Raw genomic sequence first — 24,013 nt, 5'->3', positions numbered from 1 at the left:
TTTACGCTCCCACCAGGGAATCGGACTGCCCGGTGCCTCTCACTCGGCCCAGCACGGTGGGCTAGCAGACGTTTTCATTCTTTGCCAGTAGGAAGGGTGAAAAATTATAGGTCGCTGTGGTTTTATTTTGCATGTCTCTGATTATGAGTCAGGTCATCCCCTTTTCATGTTTATTTCCCTCTGTAATTCCTTTGCTGGGAAATGTCTCGGGAAAGCGAGCCTTGTGCCCACTTTTCTAATGGATTAGTCTTTTTCTTGGATCATATGAACACTGTGTTTCCTAAGGAAGTGAACCCTTCTTCTGTCAGCAGTTTCGTCGGATGTATTTCCCCAGCTCACCGCTTGCATTCTGACCTCGGCTGTGCATTCTTGCGTGTGTCGTGCAGAAACCCCTCATTTTTAAGTTGAATTTATCAATCTATTTATGACCTCTGACTTTCACGTCACGCTTTGGAAAGCTCACTCTGAAATTGTTCCTCTTAATTCTATCATGTTTCCCCCCCCCCCCCCCCGCTCATTTTTTGGGTTTGTTTTCTCATTATTTTACAATCCTTGATTCATCTGGAACTTATTTTGCTATGGGAGTGAGATAGCGATCCAGGCTTGTGATCACCTGTGGTATAATACAAAATTGCACTGGTCTTTGTTTCTGGTTCCTGGAACAAAGCTTCCCAAACTCTTGGAATTTCCCAAGTGACAGGAGTGTCCTTTATAGAGAGCCCACTGTGGGTTTAGGTTAATGACCATGATTTAGTGTGGGGTCCCTAGATAGGCTCAGGTGGGACTGGCCACTAGCAAATCCGAGCAAATGGAGGCCTGGAACTTTCAGCCCCACCCATCAACCTCTGTGAAAGGGTGGGGGTAAGGGAACGGTAGACTGACTCTATAAAACTTGGACAATGCAATTTTCTGAGCCTCCAGGTTGGTGGAGCAAACTCAGTTCCATAGAGACAGAAGCTCCTGGGTTAGTGACCTTCCTGGACCTCGCTCCGTGTATCTCTTTGGTTGTTTTTCTGTATCCTTTATAATATCCTTTATCATCAACTGATAGATATTAGCAAATGTTTCTCCGAGTCCTGTGAGCTGCTCTAGCAAATTAATAGAACCCAAGGAGGGGGTCATGGGAACCTCCGATTTATAGCCAGGTGGTCAGAGCAGAGGTCAGAGCAGAACCTTGACCTGCAGTTGGTGTCAGAAGGGGGCAGTCTTTGTGGGACTGGCCCTTAACCTGTGGGCTCTAACGCTACCTCCATACAGACCGTGTCAGAATTGAGTGAAATCGGTAGGACACTCAGTCTGGGTGTCCGTTTCACCAAGAAAGGGAGGAAAAAACCCATCAGACTGCCTTAGGGTCCCAACGTCATTTGTGAACTTGTCCCTTTCTTCGCTGGTAAAAGATCCACTTCTAACACAGGCATAGTCTTCAGGGTCTGCCCCGTGGACCTGTCTTACTAATGCCTAGGACTGAACTGCCTTTAGTCCTTCTGGTTCCTATCATTACTCTTCTGTTTCAGAATTTTCTGGTCATTCTTGCATACTTATTTCTCAATAAGAATTTTGGAATTGCTTCCTAATGATCCCCAAAATAAAGTAGATGTATTTTCCTTGGAATCGCCCTAAGTGAATAATTAATTAGGGAGAAGAGACCACATTTAATATTAAGTGCCCCTAACCAAGAACAGGGTGTTCTTTCCATTTGTTCAATTATTCTGCGGCGCCACTTTGAAATGTCCAGTCAGGCAGCTCCTGGGAGCAACGATAGCCTGAGGGTGCCCCCTTGATCACTGGGAACAGGTCACACAGCTCCCCAAGATCAAAGGATCTGCCTGGTTGGACAGCTGCAAGGCTGAGGGAAGGACAACTTGCGATTTGCCCCTCCTCCCTGAGCCTGTCCCAGCAGCCCCCTCTTCTCTGTTTTAGGGTCTTGCAACATTTGTGATCTAATCAAGCCTCATCTCCACAGGGGCATCTGGGGATAAAGCCTGATACTTCCTTGCGAACTGGTCAAGCCTGGTCTTCCCTGACCATCGATACCTAGGACTCATCACACGGGAGCCAGGGGATCATTTGGCTCGGGCCACATCATCACAAGAGGACTCAAATTTATACTTCTCACCCCAACATCATTTGAGGTGACTCACAGAGGCACACGGAGGGAATTGAAAGAAGGTATTCATTAGAAAACTTAAATGTGAGTCCCATTACCAGACCTCATGCCAGCCAGGCACTATAAATCTGACATAAATCATGTACCTGATGTGTGAATAGCAGAGTTATATTGCAGGACATTGCCATATATAAAGGAATGCAAAAAAAATTGTCAGCATATTAAAAAAGATTTTAACGTTTATTTATTACTGAGAGACAGAGAGAGACAGAGCATGAGCAGGGGAGGGGCAGAGAGAGGAGGAGACACAGAACCCAAAGCAGGCTCCAGGCTCTGAGCTGTCAGCACAAAGCCCAACGCGGGGCTCGAACTCACAAACCGTGAGATCGCGATCTGAGCTGAAGTCGACACTCAACTGACTGAGCCACCCAGGTGCCCCTAAGCCTACATATTTTTATTGACACATAGATATCACTCAAATCATCATTGGTATAATGCTTGGTGTTTTATCAAAACCTTTAAAGTTATATCACTTACTACCAAAATTCTGACTCTTATGATAGAAATACTTCAAATGTGATGCTTTTTCTATAAAGAAAAATAAAACATAATATTTTGTTATAAAATACAAAATATTGTTAATAAAATACATTGGTTTGTATTTTAGTGCAAAAATTAAACACGTACCATAATATCTGCAATTCTGTCTTGGCAAAGCTTCAGTTTTTTCCTGGGTTGGAGGCCTCCTAAATGGAAGTGCCCCAGGGCTCTTGTGACCCCAGGCCTTGCTGCCCTGTCAGTGCAGCATCCCACTTTAGGACCCTGGACTTCAGAAAACCAGGGTTTGGGGTGCCTGGTTGGCTCAGTTGGTTAAGGGTCCAACTTCGGCTTGGGTCATGACCTCATGGTTGGTTAGTTCCAGCCGCACCTAGGGGTCTGCGCTGTTTCAGATCCTCTGTCTCGCTCTCTCTCTGCTCCTCCCCCCATCCCACGTGCACATGTGTGCACTTTTGCTCTCTCTCTCTCTTTCTCTCAAAAATGAACATTTAAAAAAAAAGAAAGGAAGAAAAGAAAACCAGGGTTTAAGCCCCATCTTAACTCACATAACAATTTCCTTCCGGGTCTGTTCCAGCATCATGTACTGTGTCCACTCCTGTTCAGTTTCATATGTCTTAGACTGATCCACGATCTTTTGGAACATTGTCCTCTTCCTGCAAAGTAGACCAGTTCGTTGAAGGAGCTCATCTCAGAATAAGGCAACACCCCGGCTTCTAACACTGGCTGTTTCAGACAGAGTCTTATTAAAGCAACGTAATCAACAACAACAACAACAACAAAAGGTTTAACGAACCAAGGCCTGAGAATCAACACTTAGGTTCTAACCCAGACCCTGTCACCAATTTGTTGCCTGATCTCACTCAGCAAATCTCTTCCCCTAGATTTCAGTGTCCCGTGGATACAATGGGGGTAATAATACCGAACTCCCGGGGATGTACTCAGAGTTAATGTTCCATAGCACAAGTGTTGCGCCCGGCACACAGTACATGTTAAATGAGTTAGAACTACGGTGTTTGCTATTATCACGTTCATTGTTATTGTTATTCTTGTTCTTAAAAAGGAAAGAAATACCAACTTGAAATACAGGGCAAGGTCTGTGGCGATGATTGCAATGTCCATCATGTGGATTGCATGCTCGTGCTGCCTGCGATTGAGGTTTTGAAAGATATTCAGGCTCTAAAGAGAAAATCATAGAAGAGATGTGATGCTGGCGGGCCAGCCACGCAACTACTGATGATGACCCCAGCTGTTTGGAGAGGCAGCCCAGGCCAATGGGAAGAGTGCTGCTTGGCCACACGGAGGCTTCTTGTGAAATGGGGGCTCACGGCAGCCAACGCAGAGGGCCCCCACCCATCCTACCTCATCTCTCAGCAACGTTTTGCCAAACTCCAAGTGGTGTCTTTCCAAGATGGAGGACCCATGGAGCTTGGCCAGTGGATTCTGGGATCTGAATGGGAGAAAAAGAGAGAGAGAGACACACACACACAGAATCAGCACGGAAGGGCCAAGAAGGAGGTTGAGCACATCATTCAGTCCCATCCCCTCCTAATTCTGCAGGCGGAGAGGCTGAAGGCCAGAAATGAGAAAGAGCTGGTCACACAGCGAGACCGCATCAGGTCTCCTAAGTCTCAGGCTTTAGTTTTCTCCACAACTGATTCCAAGCCTCTTTCAGTTACGGTCTGTTGAATAGTGTGTGCCCCCAAAGCACAAACATACAGAATACCCCATGCAGTTTCAGGGATTTATGGATTTCCTGTAATCATCCATGACATTGGCACTGGGCCATACTTTAAAAGGTCACCAAGTCCTAGATGTGACACTCGGAGTTTTAGGGGAAGCCATTGAATTCCCACAAGCGATGTGTTTACGCATGTTTTATTCATTAAATATTTGTTGAGTGCTTACTAAGTGCAAGCACTGAGCTCAGTACTTAGCTTCCCGCAAGGTAAAATGTACACACAATCTCTAGCCTCAGATTGGACTGTTCTAGCGTCTATTTATGATTTATAGGCTGTGGGCCCCGGGCCGATCCTCTGTTTCCTCATCCATAATATGAGCATAACACTAGTCCCTGCTCTACCCAGCCTACACGGTGGTCGTGAAGGTCCACCAAGGCCGTGGTTCAAGGACCACGTTTCAGAGGCTGTCTGGAGTGTAAGCTCGATGAGGACAGGGGCTAGGTCTGTTTTGCTGCCATGGTACCTCCTTTGCCTACCTCCTAGGGCCTACCACACTCACACTAGGAGCATTACAAAATACAAAGTGAATGAATGAACCAGCATCAGTTCATATTCGTAACATTTGGCTTAAATGAGTTCAGCAGCTGGGGAAGGAGGAGAGGGAGGGAGTTTAATATATTACCGCTATAACAAATTACTATAAATGTATTGGCTTAAAACAATAAGGATCTATTATCTTACAGCTCTGGAGTTCAGAGTAAGATGCATCCACAGAGCTACTTTCCTTCTGGAGTCTGTAGGGGACAATCTGTTCCCCTTGCCTCCTAGCTTGTAGAGACCACCTATATTGCTTGGCTGTGGCCCATCCTTCTCCTCTCTGAGGAGAAGCATCCTCTCTCTCTCTGACCTTCTGTCTCCCTCTTACAAGGACTTTTCTAACTACATGGGGAGAATCCAGGATAACCCCTATGTTTTAAGATCTTTAATCACTCCTGTGAAGTCCCTTTTGAATACAAGGCAGCATAGTCCCAGGATCCAGGCATTGGGGCATGGACATATTTAGGGGTCATTATTCTGTCTATCACAGGAGTTTACGCAGGAGGAAGAAGGGCAGGAGGAAGAAGGAAGCTGTGAACTGTGGGACTCCCCCTTAGCCAGTGAGTCAGTCTGTCTGAGAGCCTTTCAGATCTGGGTAATGAATCCCAGGAGTGGGAGGAAGAGGGGGCGGGCAGTAAGGGCCAACTCACTTCATCTGGTAGAGGTTGTTGGTGCCTCTGTGGTCAATGTCATGGCAGAAGGCAGCGGTGACCATGGCCAAGGCCTCTAGGTCCGTGAAGTACCGCTTCAGCTTTCCCGTCTGGAAGAGTAATCAGAGGGTGCCACTCACTCCTTTCTTGCAGGGGTGGGGAGCAGAGCAGGTGTGAGGGCCAGGGCCTGGTGCTTAGAAACACAAGCGTAACCTTGACTCTCCCCTGGCACAACAGCATGACCAGATGTTTGGCTGGGACTGGGCGTTTTTCTGGGATGCGGGACTTTCCATGCTCTAACTGGAACAGTCCCAAGCAAATGAGGATGGCTGGTCACCTTACTCCTGAATGACCTTACATGGTCCCATCATCCCCCTGGTCCTCAGTATCCCAATCTGCACACTGGAGGAGGAGGGCATTGGACTAGATGGTTGTTGAGAAATCACAACTGTCAGGTTTTAGGATCCAGGCAGTTTTTGAACGTGCCCAGACTGGCAAAGCAAACCATCCAAACCGGTCTATAGTTTAAGCACAGCCCAGGACCATCCTCCCTCACATACTGCTTGTTTATGCTGGGTGTTAGACTAAAGGGTGGGGAAGAGCTCGCGAGACGTGATGCTGACTCTGTGACTTTAAGAAATAAATCAAGTCTCTGTGGTGTCACTGTCACCTTCTGTGGTGGCCTGGCCAGAATCCCTGCCTCCCGGCCCCAGTGTTTACTCTGGCCTGACCGTTCCAGACGTGAGAGAAGAAATGCGGATGAGTGGGGCTGGACAAGGGCAGAGATTTGCATCATAATCTGAATGGGACACACTTTTACATGAAATATCTCTGAACCGTCTGAGCCCAAACGGCTGACACAGGTACACATAGGCACGTCCATCCAAGGACGCTGGGGCAGTGTCTGTCACCGTGAAAGATCAAAAACCACCCCTGTGTCTAACAACAGGGGGCTGGGCACAGAAATTATGGTATATCTGAACAATATAGGATACTATGCGGCCATAAAATTCTATCATGGAGAAGCCTCGAAAACATTATGCCGAGTGAAAGAAGTCAGACACAAAAAGGCTAATACTGTACGAGATTACTTACCTGAGGTACTTAGGGGAGTCAAATTCATAGAGACAGAAAGGAGAAAAGAGGTCACCAGGGGCAGGGAGTGGGGAACGGGGAGCGGTGGTCTCATGGGGGCAGAGTTTCTGTTTGGGAAGATGAAAAATTCTAGAGGTGGATTGTGGTGATGTTTGCACAACACTGGGAACGTAGTTAATACCACTGACTGACCTGTACACGTAAAAGTTGTTTAAATGGTAAGTCTCCTGTCCTGTATATTTTACCGCAATAACACATTAAACATATGAAGAATGGGATTGATAGGCTTATATTTTTTTCAAATGAAAAAAGCATTTTAAAGGATATTATTATTCAATTGGCTCTAAATAAAATAAACCGTGTGTGCATGTGAGTGTGTGCGTCTGTGTAAAAATACATCTCGACGCTTCTAGAAGAAAACGTGGAAGGCGTTGTGCTATGGTTCTCTCTAAATAACTGGACTGGGGTTGGGGTTAGCCTGCAGCTTTCCTTCGCTTTTTATTTTACACGATTCTCTGTGCTCGGAATTCACAGATGCTAAGCATGTACTCTTTTTGCATCAGTTTTAAAAAGCAACAAATCGAGAGCAACGCTGCGGCCGCCGGGTGGAGGTGCAGAGGTCGTCTGGTGTGATGGGAGCCCCAGCTGCCACCATCCTGCTGCCATCCCACCGCCGCCGTACCACCAGCAAGGAGAACATGGTCTGCCCCACGTTGAAGCCGTGCCGCCAGTTGTGGTAGGTGATCCTGCGGTAGCCCTTACTCAGCGAGTACATGAATCGCACCAGCGCCTGCGAACACACGCGCAAGAGTGAGGTCTGGAGCCCCGCCTCCTGAGGGAGTCTCCCCAGCAGTGAGGTCTGGGGCCCCGCCTCCTGAGGGAGGTCCCAAGCAGTGAGGTCTGAGGCCCCGCCTCCTGAGGGAGGTCCTCCAGCCCCCACACTGGACAGGAGCGGGCCAGCAATAGCTGCAGTCCTGCCGTGAGAGCACTTTGCAAGCTGCTAAATCCTAGGAAAATGGATGTCGTTATGAAACCAGGTAGCTGTAAGTCACTCCACTTACTCCACTAGTTAACCTTCATCAATGTTTCCCAAACTGTGCCCCGGGAGAGCTACTGTCCTGGGAGATGCTGTCAGGAGCTTTACCCAAGAGGAAAACAAAAGGAGTCTCTAAATCAGTGGGTCTCCAACTTGAGTGCCCATCAGAATCACCCAGAAGGCTTGTTAAAACACACAATTTCTGATTCATTAGAACTGGGAGAAAGTGTGTGTGCGTGTGTGTGTAAGAATTTGTGCTACTGGGGCCCCTGGATGGCTCAGTACGGTTAAGCTTCCAACTTCTGCTCAGGTCACGATCTCACGGTTCGTGAGTTCAAGCCCCGCGTTGGGCTCTGTGCTGACAGCTCAGCCTGGAGCCTGCTTCGGATTCTGTGTCTCCCTCCCTCTCTCCCTCTCTGCTCCTCCCCTGCTTGTGCTCTCTCTCTCTCTCATTAATAAATAAACTTTAAAAAAAAAAAGAGAGAGAGAATTGGCGCTGATACATTCTCAGGTGATGCCGATGCGGTTTGGGGCAGCACTTTGAGAACCACTGTTTTAATCAAACAAATCTGGGAAATTCTGCAGGGAACACACCCCCAGCCCCACCTTCACTGTCCCTCCCCCAACCACCTAGATTCCCAGCACACTGAGAGGAATCCTGCAGGGGAAGAGTCCTGTTTGAACTGGTTTGACCCGCCTTTCCCACCTTTGTTTGATTATAAGTAGCCATTGCTTCACAGCCTCAGAACTCAGTGCCTTACAACCCACCTCAAGAAGCAATGCCCCCAAAAACACCACAGTTCAGAGGAACTGTAGGTCTCTTTTCTGATACATGACTCATCTGTGCAACATGACTAATGCTTTAAATCCTACAAGCTGAGGGCGCACTGTTTTTGAGGCTTTGCAGATTGAGTTAAAGAAAAAAAAAAAGCAAGCAAGAAAAGAAAAGAAAAAAGGAAATCAGAGAGGTTTATTTCGACCTTACCTCCTGAGGAATGTGAAATTTATCTACCACTTTGAGCTCATAGTACATCTGTATCCCACATTTCACTAGCTCCAGCTCTGTCAGGGGCAAGTCGCTGAAGTGGAATTTATTAATTTCATATTTCTCCGCATCTGGCAGCTCTCCTTGCTGGGTAAGGAACAGAGGCAAGTGGTTGGAGCACATGAAGCCTTCCTGGGTCTCTCCCCCACCCAGCCCCGTCCCCATCCTGCGTCTGCCGGGAGGATCAGAGCAGAGTGACAAGGGTCCTGCTTTGCAGAGACAGCCCCCCACCACGCGCATGCTCAGGGCGCACCCTGCAAGAGTCACACGCGAGGGCCAGGGATGCCCTGCCCTGCTCACCAGGATCTCAGCGAGTTCCTCTTCCTCACATTCCCATGGCTCCTTCCCGTACACCTCTCTGGTTTTCTGCCAGGGCCCAAAATAGAGAGAGAGAAAAAAAAATCAGTTGCTTTATCTGGGGTCTCCATGTCCCTCCGCTTTCCATTTCCATTCCCTTTCCTCCAATTCACACACAAAGCATGCAACTAAACTAAATCATGCACGTAAGTCATTTAGTGCAGTGCTAGGCACATCGTAAGCACTAGAATTCAACAATGTTGTTGCTGATATTCTTGTCGTTATTATTACTGACTTGGAGTCAGAAGGTCTTGTTCGTGGTTCTGCCTTTTCTTCTGGCTGCCTGACTCAAGGCAAGTTTCTTCCTTCCCTGGGCCTGTTGCGCCACGCACGTGCCAGAGGAGGCGGGGGTGGGGGTGGGGGTGGGGGTGGGGTGGGGACCTGGACCCAGTTGCTTGTTTCTGATTAACTGGTTCACTGAAGCTATGCTTGCATAGTGCCCACATACCCATCACTTGGCTGAAATCATGAACTGAGACAAGCGAATTGTGTCAGTTCACCCACACTAGATGTTTTCTCCTTTGAACGTATCAGTTATTGAGATGAAATTGTCAGAGGTGTTGTGATATGTTCCCAGCTTAAGAAATCACTTCTGAAAACATTGGCCTGTTTTGTTTCAACTTGCGAGGTCTATAAGCAAGGTCTTGGGAGCTTAGCTGGGCATCCTATCCAATGCCATTTGGCTAACTCAGTTTACTTCTAAGATCGCGGTCTTTTTGAGAACAAAATCCCAGTAATGGTGAATCACTAATTCCCACGTGTCTTTGAAAGCGCCTCATCCAATTTCCTACCCCAGGCAGGACTCTCCTCTGTAGCATCCCTGGTAAATTCATATCCAGCCTCTACTTGGATGCCTCTCTTGACAGGGTGCTCACTACCTCACAAGGCAGTCCATTCATAAGAGTGGTGGAGAATTTGCTCATTATTCGGACAAAGGTTGAGTGAGACCTATTTAATGAGTGAGACCTATTTAATGTCCCCTGGGTGATTAGGGGACAGGTTACTTCCCCCTTGGGGGCCTCAGTTTCTTCATATCTACAGTGGGGATAGAAACCCTTACCCTGCCCACCTTAGTGGGCCATTGTGAGCGTCAAACGATATTATAAGTGTAAAATTGCCTCATAAACTACAACGTGGTTAAACTGTGTGAGGGATGCCTAGGAACCTCCAACTCCTTCTGTCATACTTCTTGGCTCACCCAACTCCTCTGCGATCTGATTGGGTTCCTACATGAGTCAACCCCCTAGAGGGAGTCTCTGAGAAACTGACCATCGTCCACTGGGCTGTCAGATAGAGATTCCTCTGAGAGTAGAGGCTGTGGTTGGGCGACTCTATCTCTCCTACCAAATCAGCCCTCGGCACAGTGAAAAACGGAATTTCTGGAGCTGTGAAGCCAAGATCCGGCCCTACAACTGAGGTGATGCGTGAGGGACAGCTGTCCCCCGGCCACACGGGGCGGCCATTTTGTGTGACTTGCTGATATGCATGGATCCATCCATCCGTCCGTCGTGAGGGGCCAGGGGCATCCCCGTGGAAGGCAAGCCTACCTGTCCCTGCCTTCATGGAGCTTTAGTATGGCTCTGGCCACATCTCCAGGATGCAGTGGCTGCTAGAGCAGAAACAACAGGAGAGCTTTACCCACCAGGATCGTCTGGATCTCCTCGTTGTCACACCTCACGTGGTATTTTACCATGTCCTGGAAAATGTCCTTCCTGTTTTCAAGTTTGTTCATTGACTCATAGGTGTCGGGATTTAAGACGGACCAGCCCAGGAACTGAGCCAAAGACTGCAAGGGAGGAAAAAGAAGACTCAGAGGCAGAACACCCAGGCTTGATCCTGCCTCTGCAGTTGAGGCCAAGGCTTGAAGATTCCATTTCCTCGGCCGTGAGGTGGGTTCCATAAGCTGGGCGCTGCCCTCCTCAAAGAGATGTTGTGAGGATAAGAGAAAACGATGGACGAGAACGCGCTTTCTCATAAAGCACCAACACAGATAAAGCACCTAATACCTTCGCACAAGGGGAACGTGTTGGGCCTGTGGGGGGGCAGGAGGTATTCTCATTTTGAGGGTGATCCTAAAAACGCGGAGAGGTGAAGTGTGTTAATTCAAAGTGGTTTTAAGGGGAGTGTGGATTTCTCTGACGACACGGGCAATGCCGAAGTGAGGGCGAAGAAAGCGGACGTTGAGGCAGCGTCGGGGGAGCGGCTACCAGGGGTGAGGGTCCCCCAGCACGCTTGCAACAAGCCACCTCGGAAACCCCACGGCAAAGGCCTCCTCGCAAACCATACCTCCATGAGGGTCTCGTCCATCTCATCAAAGGGTTTCCCATCTTTGCGATTGTAAAACGTGGCCACCCCAACAATCTCTTCCTTCTTGTTCACAATTGGCATAGAAAGGACATTCTTGATCATCCATCCGGACTCATCCAGAGGCTCCTTCTGCACGAGAAGCCAGAGTGGGTTACACATTTGTTGCTCGGGAGGACCTTTCATTCAGAAGTCTGGACAGAACTGGGCCTAGAAATGGCGGTCAGAGGGGCGCCCGGTGGCTCGGTCGGTTAAGCGTCAGGCTCTTGGTTTCAGCTCGGGTCACGGTCTCGCCGTTTCGTGAGTTCGGGCCCCGCGTCGGGCTCTGTGCTGACGGTGTGGAGCCCGCTTGGGATTCTCCGTCTCCCTCTCTCTCTGCCCCTCCCTCACTAGCGCCGTCTCTGTCTCTCTCAAAATAAATAAATCAACTTAAAGAAAAAGAAATAGCAGTCAGAAAAGGACAAGGGAACAATAATTCGGTCTGCTCGTTATCAACAACATGTGCAAAAGAGAGGAAACTAGAGATAATCAAAGGGGTTCAGATGTGTTTAAACAGGCAATGTAGTTCACGTGACTCTGGGCATCACAACTTTCAGACTTTCTGCCGCACAGGCTATTTAGGTATATTTAAAAAGTGCCCATGCTTTCCAGGTAATACGTACAAAATGAAAACTGCGAAACGACTAGGGACTCTGCGGGTAGGTGGGCAACAAGCCTATCGAATCAGATTGTAGCTGTGTAAACAAAACCTTTGGCTCCTCTCTGTGCTTTGTTTTTCACCTGTCTATTTTGGCAACAGATTAAAGTCGTCTAGAGTGTTTCACCTGCTTCTGATTATTCGCAGATACAGTCTCTCTCTCTCTCTCTCTCTCTCTCTCTCTCTCTCTCTCTTTCTCTTTCTCTCTCAAGCCACCAAGTGCCGGAATGTGCTTAACAACGCCACAATTAAAGGTTTTGTTTGTTTGTTTAGCTCTTGACTCTTGACTCCTGACGTGACTTTCTGTTACTTTCGGCATGTCATCTTATCTCGGTGGGTCTCAACTTTCTCATCTGTAGATGGGGACGGTAGCAAGAATATGTGCCTCGTGGAACATACGAGAAAACGGAGGTGAAATTTCTTGGTCAATCTCAAGGTCCCCTTTGTGAGTCATTTTCCATCTGTCAGAGCCTCATTTTCATCATTTATAACAAGAGGACGACTGGACGAGGTAATTTCTAGATGCTTTTTGTGCCAATTCATAAAATATCAGACATTTTATAACGTGCAAGAAACTGACCTAGAAGCTGAAAATAAAACAAGGCGAATAAGGCACAAAGGTTGTCCTCAGGTTGCTTGTAATCTAGAAGGTCAAGGAGCAACTGCACTACTCGTGGGGAGTTTGTTATGATACTGGGGGAACCAGAGGAGGGAAGGAAATCAAGGAAGGCTTCCTGTACTTGGAGAGTCTTCTAGTTTGAAAGTTCTAAGATTCTTTTTTTTTTTCATGTTTATTTATTTTTGAGAGAGAGAGACAGAGACAGAGACAGAGCACAAGGAGGCGAGGGGCAAAGAGAGAGAGAGACACACAGAACCCGAAGCAGGTTCCAGGCTCTGAGCTGTCAGCACAGAGCCCCACGCAGGGCTTGAACTCATGATCCGCAAAATCATGGCCTGAGGCGAAGTCGGACGCTTAACTGACTGAGCCACCGAGGGGCCCCAGAAAGTTTCCAAGATTCTTAAGGTGGTGAGATGATGACGAGGACAGTGACCACGACAACAACGACAGTGGTGATGATTTCAGTAACGCTGGAAACATGAGTTCTAGGTCTGCCTTCCCCGCCCCCCCACCCCAGCTCTCTACTTAACCTTTGGGGAAGTTCTTCCTTCTGAAGGCCATGATAAGGAGACAGCTTATTATTGAAAGCGAAATGAGAAAACATTAAAGATTTTTTAAGCAGAGAAGGTACTTGATGCAACCCATGTTTCCAAAACTACCCAAACTACTTTGTAGAGAATGAGTTGGAGGAAGAAGACTAGAATCTAAAATTGAGATCAGATTTGATTTTTTCATGTGGGTACGTGCAATTAATTGAGTAGAGACCAAGTTCTGTACGGATACCATCAGGTTAGCAACACGTGACAACACTTTGGGCTTGTCCCATGGTCACGGTCAAAACCCTAAACCAAGATGTGCAACTTTAGCTTTGGAAGGATAGCCTCACGAAGCTCTTTCAACATGCTCTTCAAGGAGTAAAAAAATAATTCATGAATTTTTCTAAGAGACGTTTTTATTTTCTTCTTAGTTAGCTCCTGACTGCTAATGATTTGTTTTTCTTATATCGAGTGTGCTAACCTCAACAAATATTTACAGGAGCTGGAAATATCAAGAAAGATAAGGCCCAACCATTGGCCAAAGGAAGCTGGTATTTTGCTGAGGAGAGTTAATCTGAAATCAAGGAAGGGTAATAAAAGATAAGGAAGGGAAATATAGTAGGAGAGAACTCCCCGGCATGGTTTTCCAGGCCGTGCGTCATCTGGCCTTAGTCTACTTCTCTAGAATCTCCTCTTGGCACTGTCTGATCTGCCTCTGACTCAAATCCACTGGTCTACTGTAGGTCCTTCCAACAAGCCCTCTCCCTCCTGCAGTCTTCTCCCCTTTCTTTGCTGCCCAAACATAATTTCTCAATTATTATTCCTTGATTAATTCCAGATTAAGTCAGGTCTCCAGAGAGATCCCTTCCTCTGTCCCTCTGTCCTCTGACCAGCACTCCATGGCCTTTCTCCCCATATAATCATGAGCCCTCTTGAGATAAAGACCATGTCTGTCTGGTCCACTACGGCAGCCAGTGTAGTGCTGTGTCAATTCCTGGCACAGCGGGTGCCCTTCATAAACATTCGTAGAAAAGACGGGCAAAATCAAATGGAGTGTTAAACAATATTCCATGAAAAGCCCAAGGAGACAGAAACGATATTAGCCAGAAGAAACAGAATAAAACTCCACGGAAGTTTCATAGCGTTTGAGGTTATATTGAAGGGCAGAGAGGATTTGGGCAGGACACGATAGTTGGGGGGGGGGGGGGGTAGGGGAACAGCATAAACAAAGGTCCTGAGGCCAGAAAGCAAAGGGTGTGAACATTAAAACCAAACGGGACCTTGGAATTTACCAAACTAGCTCTCTCCCCACTTCCATGGGCACATGACTTTTTTCCATCCACATTTTCACTTTATCGAGACTGCCTCCCAATAAATAGACGGATTTTAATGGATCCTACTCCTCTTGGGGGGAAAAACATCATATGACTAAGAGATCAAACAAAAAATGACTTGCCTGGAATTCGAAAAAGTCCTCCGCAGGCGCATTCATGATGTTGCAAATCTGAAAGCCATGGGGAGGAATAACAGAGCTGTGATTAGTCGCGATAGCATACCTAGTGAAGCCCTGCTTTCAGAAATGCTATGTCCTTGCCCAAGGCGTTCACATTCTTTTCATTAGGTAGACATGCTCAAGATGGCTTTGAATGATTAACTGAGGTTATTGGACAGAAAAGCTACCTGGACGAACATTAGTTCTTGCCATTTGCTTCCTCAGTCATTTCTAAGCTTTGAAAGAAATTAAGGCTACAATTTGTCATTGTTAACAGCTGCATAGTATCTCATTTGCTTGTCCCCCTTTTGCTGAATGTTTGGGTGGTATCCCGTTTTTGTTACTATTAATATAAGTAATGCTACTCTAAGCATCTTTCAGTCCGTTACATTTGGGTTTGGTATTGTTTGTTTTGTTAAGGAAGGAGTTTTTTTCTGGGGGCATAAACCCCAAAGTAGAATGAGAAATAAAAGTGTTGTAGCTCTGGTTTTATATTGCCACATTCGTCTCCTAAAAATTGAACTAGTTAACCCTACCATATGGATGGGACGTACCTCACCCCTCCAGAGCCCTGCCCTTGGGGCCACCGTGTACAGTTGCATGGTGTGCACACTGCACAAAAGCACACCACTGAAGGGCTGCCTGGGAGTTAATCTCCAGCTTGTTCTTGACTTGCAGAGGGACGCCCCTAGTCTTTCTCTTTGCACCCACTGAGAAGGCATGCTTTTTCCAAGTTCTCAAAAAGGCACCCAAAGGATTTGAAGTGACCCTGCCTGTCCCATTGGCCCTGACCATCATGTGGTCTCAGAGGGTGAGCTGTCTGTCTCTGCTCCTGTTCAAGAGCTGCTTACCTACTGCCGCATCCCTCTGGCCTCTCTTTGGACCATTTCCATCAGTTGCCGTTGTTCTCTCCTGACCCCTGACCTCTCTGAGGGCTCCTTCCCTCAGCCATGAGCTTGCTTGAGTCTCTCCCATCCTTGAACGTGAAATCTCTCTTCACCCAAACACGGTCCCAGTAGCAACCCACCCAGGCTTTTTTCTCTTCTTTTCTTTTGTGATTCTCTACCTGCTTATCATCCATCCACCCCTCCGCAGACCCCACGCCAGCTTCCACCTCTGCCTCACCACCAAACCCGCTCTCATCAGGGCCGCCAGTGACCTAATTGCCAATCTCACTAGATCGCTTTTGCTGCTTGGCCATCTCTCTCCTTGTTGAATCGCTTTACTTCCTCGGTTTCCACGACACCTACTCCCGCCTGGGTCTCCAGATACCTCTGAACCCTCCTTCTAGCCTTCACACGCTCCTCTTTAGTCTTTAAATGCTGGCACCCAACAGCATCCCACCCCAGGTCCCTCTCACTCTCCCTGGTGACTTCATCCACACACATGGTTTCCAGAACCATCTGGTCCTGATGTCTTTCAAGTCCCCTGTCTCCAGCTCTCCTCTCTCTCCACAGCTTCAGAGTCATCTCTTCAGCTGCCCACTGGACATTTGCTGCCTAAAAACGTCTCCGTGTCATCTTGTCTGAAACTGACCTCATCACCTCGCATCCAACCCTCTGGTCAGCACTGCTTATCCAGTCCAGAAGCCTGAGATCAGCCCTGACCCTTCTCTCTCCCTCCCTCTCTGCCCATGATCATGAAGTCCTGCCAACTTTACCCTCCTGATATTAGATCTGAGCCCTGGTCTCCCTCTCTTCATCTTGTCTCTGTCAGACCTGCGTGCGTATTGAATGAGCAAATTTATTTACTGCGCGGCTCGTAGGCCCTCACTGGCTGTTGCTGCTAACGAGAGCCCTCCTCGCTGCCCGTGCCTTTCTTGAGATGCCCGTCTTCTCTTGCTTGTAAGGATGTGCTTTTTGCTCTGCCTCTTAATATCTTCAGATCTATCTTCCAGGGAGCTCTCAGAGTTATCTTGTTAACATGGAAATTGACCGTGTCAATCTCTTGCTTAAAAACTCAGTGCCTATAGGTTGAAGTCCCATCCAAGGCATCCAAGGCCACTGCTATCTGGAGCTTCTTTCCCTCACGAGGCTCGTCTGTTGAAGGCTTTCTATCTCAAACCTAATACTCCAGCCACACTCAACTGCATACACCTTGCTGTGCAAACCTCCAGGCCCGTGTTTGCCCACGTCGCTGCCTCCACCTGACTTCCCTTTCCTGCTCTTATCTGCCTAAGACCCTATTTATTTTAAAACTCAACTCAGACCGACACTCTAGGAAGAAAAGGCTAGTTTAGATGCCCCCTACCCTGTGCTCCTAGACTATACCCGGTAAATCTCTATTGTGCCCTTATCACACTGGAGTAGAAGAATCTGTTTAAAATATCTCCCCAGTTGATTACGAGCTTCAGAACAGACACTATCTCTGATGCATCTGTCTTTCCATCCCCAGAGCCAACGGCAGTGCCTGGTACATTGAAAATGTTCAACAAGTAAACTTCTCGCTACAGGAGCAGCGTTGTGTAGCGTGTGCCTGGGGAAGGCTAAAGAGGGGTGACCGGGCTCAAACATGGGGTGATGTGCACCAAGGGTCAAGCGAACTGAGGAATGAGACTCAGGCTTTTAGAGACTCACTTCCCGCCGTGTTTCCTACTCTCTCGATCTGAAATCCTTTCACACTTCCAACGATTCAAGACCCTCCCCCTTCAAAGTTGCATTACTTACCAGGCCATTCTGGGCGACGTAAGTGGGGAGACCACTTACTAAAGCCCAATGATCAGGAGGTGGGTTCCTGTAAAGGCCAAAGACAACTGGTAACTTTTGATATAGGGACAGTTGGACGAAACCCTTGAATCTGGGTCTTGTCCCCCCTCTACTCTCTTGGGGGGGTCCCAGTCCCTGCTTACGTTCACTACGCCTCAATGACCCCCAAATCTTATCTAAGCATCTTACTATTCAAATTTAGACATGGAAAAAAGCCTGATGAATACAATATTTTATAAGTGCATGCTGAGTTTGACGATCCAAGAAAAAGGACAAGATTCATTCAGCATACTGTTATTGACTGCTGAGCAAAAAGAAGCCCATCGTTTCCATTAATACTTATACGGAGAGAGGTAGCTTAATACCATCGAGAGAGAGAGAGAGAGAGAGAGAGAGAGAGAGAGAGTGAGGAAACACATCTATGGTGAACTCCTACCACGTACCAAGCACTAAGCTGGGTGCTTTACATACTGATTTATCCCTCACGATAATATTACTATTTTTGATATTATTATCTTTTTAAAAACTTTTTTTTAACATTTATTCATTTTTGAGAGACAGAGTGTAAGCAGGGGTGGGCCAGAGAGAGAGGGAGACACAGGATCTGAAGCAGGTTCCAGGCTCCAAGCTGTCAGCACAGAGCCCAACGTGGGGTCAAACTCAAGAACCGTGAGATCACGACCTGAGGGGAAGTCGGATGCTCAACCGACCGAGCCACCCAGGGGCCCCAGTATTATTATCTTTTATTTATTGGAAGATTATGCTTGTTTGTTGTGAGAAAAAAATACAAACGTGGAGAAACACATTAAAATCTTCATGAATCATTCTGAAGTGAACATCCATAAAACCACACCCAGGTCAAGAACAACCTTGTCAGCACCTTGGAAGTTCCTGACCTGTCCCTGCCAATGGCAGCCCTCTCCCTGACTCCAAAGGTAACCATCGTTCTGACATGATTAGTTACACTCTTGCTTTTCTGTAGAGTTTTACTACCTAAGTATGCTTTCTAGTAACCTCTAGTTTAATTCTGCCTGTTTTTCAGTTTCATGTGGCTGGAACCCTACAGGGTCTGTTATTTCATTTGGTCTCTTTTTCATGTCGCTGTAATCCATTTGTTTTACCGACTCCAGTTTTTTCTTATAAAACGATAGCACCAAGTATCCATTCAATGACGGATGGCACCTTCCCTCAGCTTAGGGTTAATGTGAACAATGATGTATGAACGTCTGATGTGTATCTGCTCTCAGTTCTGTATGCTGTGTACCTAGGAGTAGAAATACTGAGTTATAAGATGTGCATGTCTTCAAGTTTACTAGATAAAGCCCAACTTTTCAGAAGTGGTTGTTTCTGGTATACACTCTAGAGGATACAGCAGTTTATTAGACTTTTCCTTTCTTCCATGTCTCTGTTGATACTTAGTATTTTCAAACATTAAAAAAAAACATTCTTTTTGCGGGGTGAGGGTGGGGGGTGCCTGGGGGGCTCAGTTGGTTAAGTGCCCAACTCTTGGTTTCAGCTCAGGTCATGATATCGTGGTTCGTGAGATAGAGCCCCACGTTCGGATCTGCGCTGACAGTGTGGAGCCTGCTTGGGATTCTCTCTCTTCCTCTGTCTCTGCCCCTCCCCTGCTCACACACACACATGCTCTCTCTCCCTTTCTCTCAAAATAAATAAATAAAACTTAAAGAAATTTTTTTTTTAATTCTCTTTAGAAAGCCAAGAAAGTTCTCTATGGAGATAATTATATCATGTTTCTCTTAAGGTAGCCAACTGTATTGATGGATGTTTCGAATGTTAAAAACCAACCCTGCCTTCCTGGATTAGACCCAATTGGGTCATGATATAGAATCCCTTGTAGTTATTATTTGCTTAAAATTTTAAAAAGTAATTATTTTTTTATCGAAGTGTAGCCGACACACAAGATTCCATTAGTTTCAGGCATACAGCAGAGTGGTTTGACAACTGTATACGTTATACCCCGCTTACCACAAGTGTATCATCTGTCTACAGCACTATTGCAATAGCATTAACTATATTCCCCATGCTGTACCTTTTATCCCTGTGGCTTCTTCATTCCTTGGTTGCTAAAATTCGTTTAGGATATTTGCATCTATGTCCACAAGTGAGCTTAATCTGAATATTCCTTTTTTTTTTTTAACATTGCTTACATCCCTTGTATTTATTTTTATTTTTATTTTTTGTTTTTTTGTTTTTGTTTTTGTTTTGTTTTTTTTTATTTATTTTTTTTGGGACAGAGAGAGAGCATGAATGGGGGAGGGGCAGAGAGACAGGGAGACACAGAATCGGAAACAGACTCCAGGCTCTGAGCCATCAGCCCAGAGCCCGACGCGGGGCTCGAACTCACGGACCGCGAGATCGTGACCTGGCTGAAGTTGGACGCTTAACCGACTACGCCACCCAGGCGCCCCTATTTTTTTTTTTAATGTTTATTTATTTTTGAGACAGGGAGAGACAGAGCATGAATGGGGGAGGGTCAGAGAGAGAGGGAGACACAGAATCTGAAACAGGCTCCAGGCTCTGAGCTGTCAGCCCAGAGCCCGACGCGGGGCTCGAACTCACAGACCGCGAGATCGTGACCTGAGCTGAAGTCGGATGCTCAACCGACTGAGCCACCCAGGCGCCCCTGAATATTCCTTTTTTACGTAGCCCTTGCTGGGTTTTGTTGTCAAGTTTATATCAGCCACTTCTTTTTCTATTCTTCTAGATGATTCACATGAGGATTGCATTCTTTCTTCCTTAAATATTTTGTAGAACTCACCCCTGAAGGCATCTGAGCCTGGAGTGTCTTTGTGGGAAGGTTTTGATTTATTTTACTGCTCTAAGACTATTACGGCTTTCTATTTCTTCTTGATTTGTATTTAGTAGGTTTTCCATTTCCAGGGATTTGCCTGGCTGGTCTAAATTTAAAGTATTTTTGGCAAATTATCCTCTTGTCTTTTTAATGTTTGTGTTACTGTGGTTATTCTCAGTTTAATTTCTGACACAACTCATTTGATGTTCTCTCTATTTTTCTTGTTCAGTCTTGCCAGAAATTTGTCAGTTACATGAATCTGTTCAAGGAACCAACTTTTGGCATTTGTTCATTATTTATCTTTTTATATTTTATTCATTTCTGGGCTTATCTTTATTCTTTGGGTTTGTTGTTAATTTCTTGAGATGTTGTGATAGACGGCTTCTGTCTGCCCCTCCAGCCCCCTCTCACACCTGCTCCTCCTGTGCCACCTCTGGACTACATAGGGCCTTTGGCCTTCTAGCTTCTAGTTGAGTAAGGGGAGGGGCAGAGAGTGAGGGGGACAGAGGATCTGAAGTGGGCTCTGGGCTGACAGTAGACAGCCCAATGTGGGGCTCGAACTCATGAACTGTGAGATCATGACCTGAGACAAAGTTGGATGCTTAACCGACTGAGCCACCCAGGTGCCCCTCTTTTAGAATTTAGAAACAGATTTTTATATTCCACACCTTTTCTTATCTTTTTGTGCCATTCAAAACAACTTTTTGTTTCAGTGCTGTGTTATAGTATATACTCTCTTTTAGTTACTTTATATGGCAATTAAATTCAATATGGGTACAACCAACAGTGCACATAACTCAGCTGAAGTCCCAGCAATATGAATGGTCATGGCCAAGTTCATGCATAGACAGTCAATAACAACTACATCATGACTGCCATCTGGCTGATAGCAATTATACAGTGTCATTGATTCTGTTTCAGAAATGTCAAAAAGTAGAAAACTATACATCTTAGAACCAATGAAATATGATAGATTTCTCTCTCATCCAGGTTGGCAATCTTTGTCATTCAACTGGGACATTTAATTGACTTATATTTAAAGTAATTATTGGTATATTTTGATTTAAATATTATCTTAATGTGCACTTTTTACTTTTTTCCCACCTGTTCTATGTTCTTTCTAAACCTTACTTTGTCTTCTTTTGGTTCAATTAGCCATTCACTTACTATTCAGTTTTCCCCTCTCTTAGTTTATTTTTTTTTAATTTTTTTTAATGTTTATTTATTTTTGAGACAGAGAGAGACAGAGAATGAACGGGGGAGGGTCAGAGAGAGGGAGACACAGAATCTGAAACAGGCTCCAGGCTCTGAGCTGTCAGCCCAGAGCCCGACGCGGGGCTCGAACTCACGGATTGCGAGATCATGACCTGAGCTGAAGTCGGCCGCTTAACCGACTGAGCCACCCAAGCACCCCTCCCCTCTCTTAGTTTAGATGGCACATAGTTTGGCAGTCAGGATATTTGCAAGTATTTTGGCTCTCACTCCTGGGCACACAAGAGGGTTGCATTCTCTGTCTGTCTGCTTGAAGTTAGGTGTGGCTATACGCCAGCTCTGGCCAATGAAATGTGAAAAGAAGTGAAGGGGGCCACTTCCAAAGGGATGTTTAAGAGTTAGTATCTGTTTTGTCCTGTTCTAGCTTCCTTCTGGCAAGTTAGTCAACCTCCCAAGGTTCAAAATGGTGGCTGCTCTATCAGCTGTGGTCCCTGCCCGACTACAATCCATGCATGATACTCCACCAACCAACCTCACACCCACCAACCTCAATTTACATGTAGTGGGATGATAAACAAATTTTTACTGTTTATACAACTAACGTCTTAAGGTTTTGTTACCATAACATAGCCTGGCCTATCTTAATACAAAAATTGTTATCAGAAACAGGGTGCTGCCATAACAAAGAACCTAAAATATGTGACTTAGCTTAGGTACTGGGTGGAAGGTAGCAAAGTGAATGTTTTCAAAAGCTAGAAGGATATGATGCTTGATGAACACTGGTACAACATGGGGGGAAGACTATGACCTGTGGTAACTTATAACACAGATAATGAGTTTAATAAACTTATACCTCTAGAAAAGGAGTCAGAATACAGAGTGGTTAAAGAGTATGCATTTGAGGGGCACCTGGGTGGCTCAGTCAGTTAAGCATCCAACTCTTGGTTTCGGCTCAGGTCATGATCTCATGGTCTCATGAATTCAAGCCGTGTGTGGGACTCCACGCTGACAGTTCCCTCACAGTGCGGAACCTGCTTGGGGTTCTCTGACTCCTTCTCTCTCTGCCATTTATGCTATCTCTGCCTCTCTCAAAATAAATGAATAAACTTAAAAAAAAGAGTACGCATTTGATAAGGTTGAGACAACAACAGCAAAAGAAAGGGAGAAGCTTAGGAAACAATCAGTTTTTATGCAAGGATGAGCAGGGAAAACCCAGAAACTCAAGAGTTTGAAGCAGTCTCTCATCCCCAACCAGTCAAAGGTAAACCCAAGAACTGGGTTATCTGAGTGACAGGATTATTATAATTCAACCTAGCGACCAGGAGGGACTCCATTGTGACCTTTTGCACCCACTTGTTTAAGGGTTAAGGTGACCTACGGTAAATCCCACGGAGTCTGATTTTGACCGAAGATGTCTGCCATTCAGTGAGAAAGTGAGCCGGTTTCAAGACAGAACTGTGGGTCGTGCCTCTTAGCACACAGAGAGGATTCAAATGGATAACAAGGCAGCTAAGTTTTGATAGTGAACTACTGACCAAAAAAGTACAAGCTTTTACCTTTTCAAGGTTCTTGACTGTTAGAATCTTAAAACGGCCTTTGAGTCCTTACCACTTACAGGGAGGTGGAGGCCTTGCTCTCTGGGAGTTCTTTCCTTCTCATTATCCATTATCCTCCAAGGCCAGGCAAGAGAGGACAATAGAGAATAAACTTTCCTTGGGGACTGAGTTGCTTTCCTTACCAGCTTCTTGCCTTTGCCTCACCCTCCTGTATGGGCCCCAGATGTGCCTCCACAGAAAACCACTGGAAATCTCTGATCAGATCCCACGGTCGCATTCTGTAGATGGAGAACTGACGCCTGGGACTGGAACTACCAGAAGCTGATTCAAAATCCAGCCTCTTTTCCCAACCTGTGCGGTCTTTCCACTCTTCCACACCGTCTCCTTACTGTTCTACCTGTCTCTAACCAAGTGCGTGGCCTTCTTGGGTTTGCTTTAGTGTTGGTCTTGGAATGAGTATCTATAGATATTGATAATGTGCCTACAATTCTATAGGTTTTGAAGAAACTTACGGGATTACTTTGATGTCTTCTTTGCCATGCAGGATATAGTCAATGACCTTGTAAAAGTTGATTTCCTAGGCAAAAGAGATAAAGAAATATATAACTTGACAGCCAGAGACAAAACTTCAGCTTGAGTGTGTCCATGAGACAAGGCTTGTTTTCAACCATATGCCCTGTGGTTTTCTAGAAACACCAGCCTGGCCCTCTAAGGGCGTAGCCCAGCTGCCCCTGAGCTCACTGTCCTCAGCTGACTCATGATTCAGCATGCTTAACCTTGGAACCAGTTCAGGGTGGCCAGGCAGGGGCTGGGATCTGGGAAAGAGGGATAGGAAGCGGTTCCAAAGGGAGCTGGGGGTTAAGTACAAGGACAAAGAGTGAAAGACTGCTTTCTGGAGTCCAGGGAGAGAGGGAGGTGGGAAGGAGACTCCTGTCTCAACTCAGCCATCCCTGCAG

The 24,013-nt window shown here is 46.3% G+C and overlaps 1 protein-coding gene across 2 annotated transcripts in view; it reads right to left on the bottom strand.

Annotated features, from left to right (window-relative positions):
* Positions 1 to 24,013, bottom strand: part of PDE6A (phosphodiesterase 6A) — a 62,320-nt gene that overhangs the window by 17,288 nt on the left and 21,019 nt on the right. Inside the window, exons 6-18 of one of the 2 annotated variants that reach the window (XM_045036995.1) lie at positions 23,570 to 23,634; positions 17,439 to 17,505; positions 14,737 to 14,784; positions 11,411 to 11,560; positions 10,767 to 10,910; positions 9,068 to 9,133; positions 8,708 to 8,854; positions 7,369 to 7,476; positions 5,592 to 5,701; positions 4,025 to 4,112; positions 3,741 to 3,841; positions 3,211 to 3,318; positions 2,622 to 2,853 (exon numbers count right to left, since the gene is read on the bottom strand). In XM_045036995.1, coding sequence (XP_044892930.1) covers positions 2,637 to 2,853; positions 3,211 to 3,318; positions 3,741 to 3,841; positions 4,025 to 4,112; positions 5,592 to 5,701; positions 7,369 to 7,476; positions 8,708 to 8,854; positions 9,068 to 9,133; positions 10,767 to 10,910; positions 11,411 to 11,560; positions 14,737 to 14,784; positions 17,439 to 17,505; positions 23,570 to 23,634 — 1,419 coding nt within the window. In that variant the 3' untranslated portion in view covers positions 2,622 to 2,636. Of the gene's footprint in view, positions 1 to 2,621; positions 2,854 to 3,210; positions 3,319 to 3,740; positions 3,842 to 4,024; positions 4,113 to 5,591; positions 5,702 to 7,368; positions 7,477 to 8,707; positions 8,855 to 9,067; positions 9,134 to 10,766; positions 10,911 to 11,410; positions 11,561 to 14,736; positions 14,785 to 17,438; positions 17,506 to 23,569; positions 23,635 to 24,013 lie in introns of those variants that run through there. The other variant, XM_045036991.1, reaches the window with a different exon arrangement.

This window comes from Felis catus, chromosome A1 (genome assembly GCF_018350175.1).
Source record: "Felis catus isolate Fca126 chromosome A1, F.catus_Fca126_mat1.0, whole genome shotgun sequence".
In the NCBI taxonomy this organism is placed as follows: Eukaryota; Metazoa; Chordata; class Mammalia; order Carnivora; family Felidae; genus Felis; species Felis catus.
The sequence above is the reverse complement of the archived record's forward strand: the minus strand, read 5'-3'. Positions and strand labels throughout refer to the sequence as shown.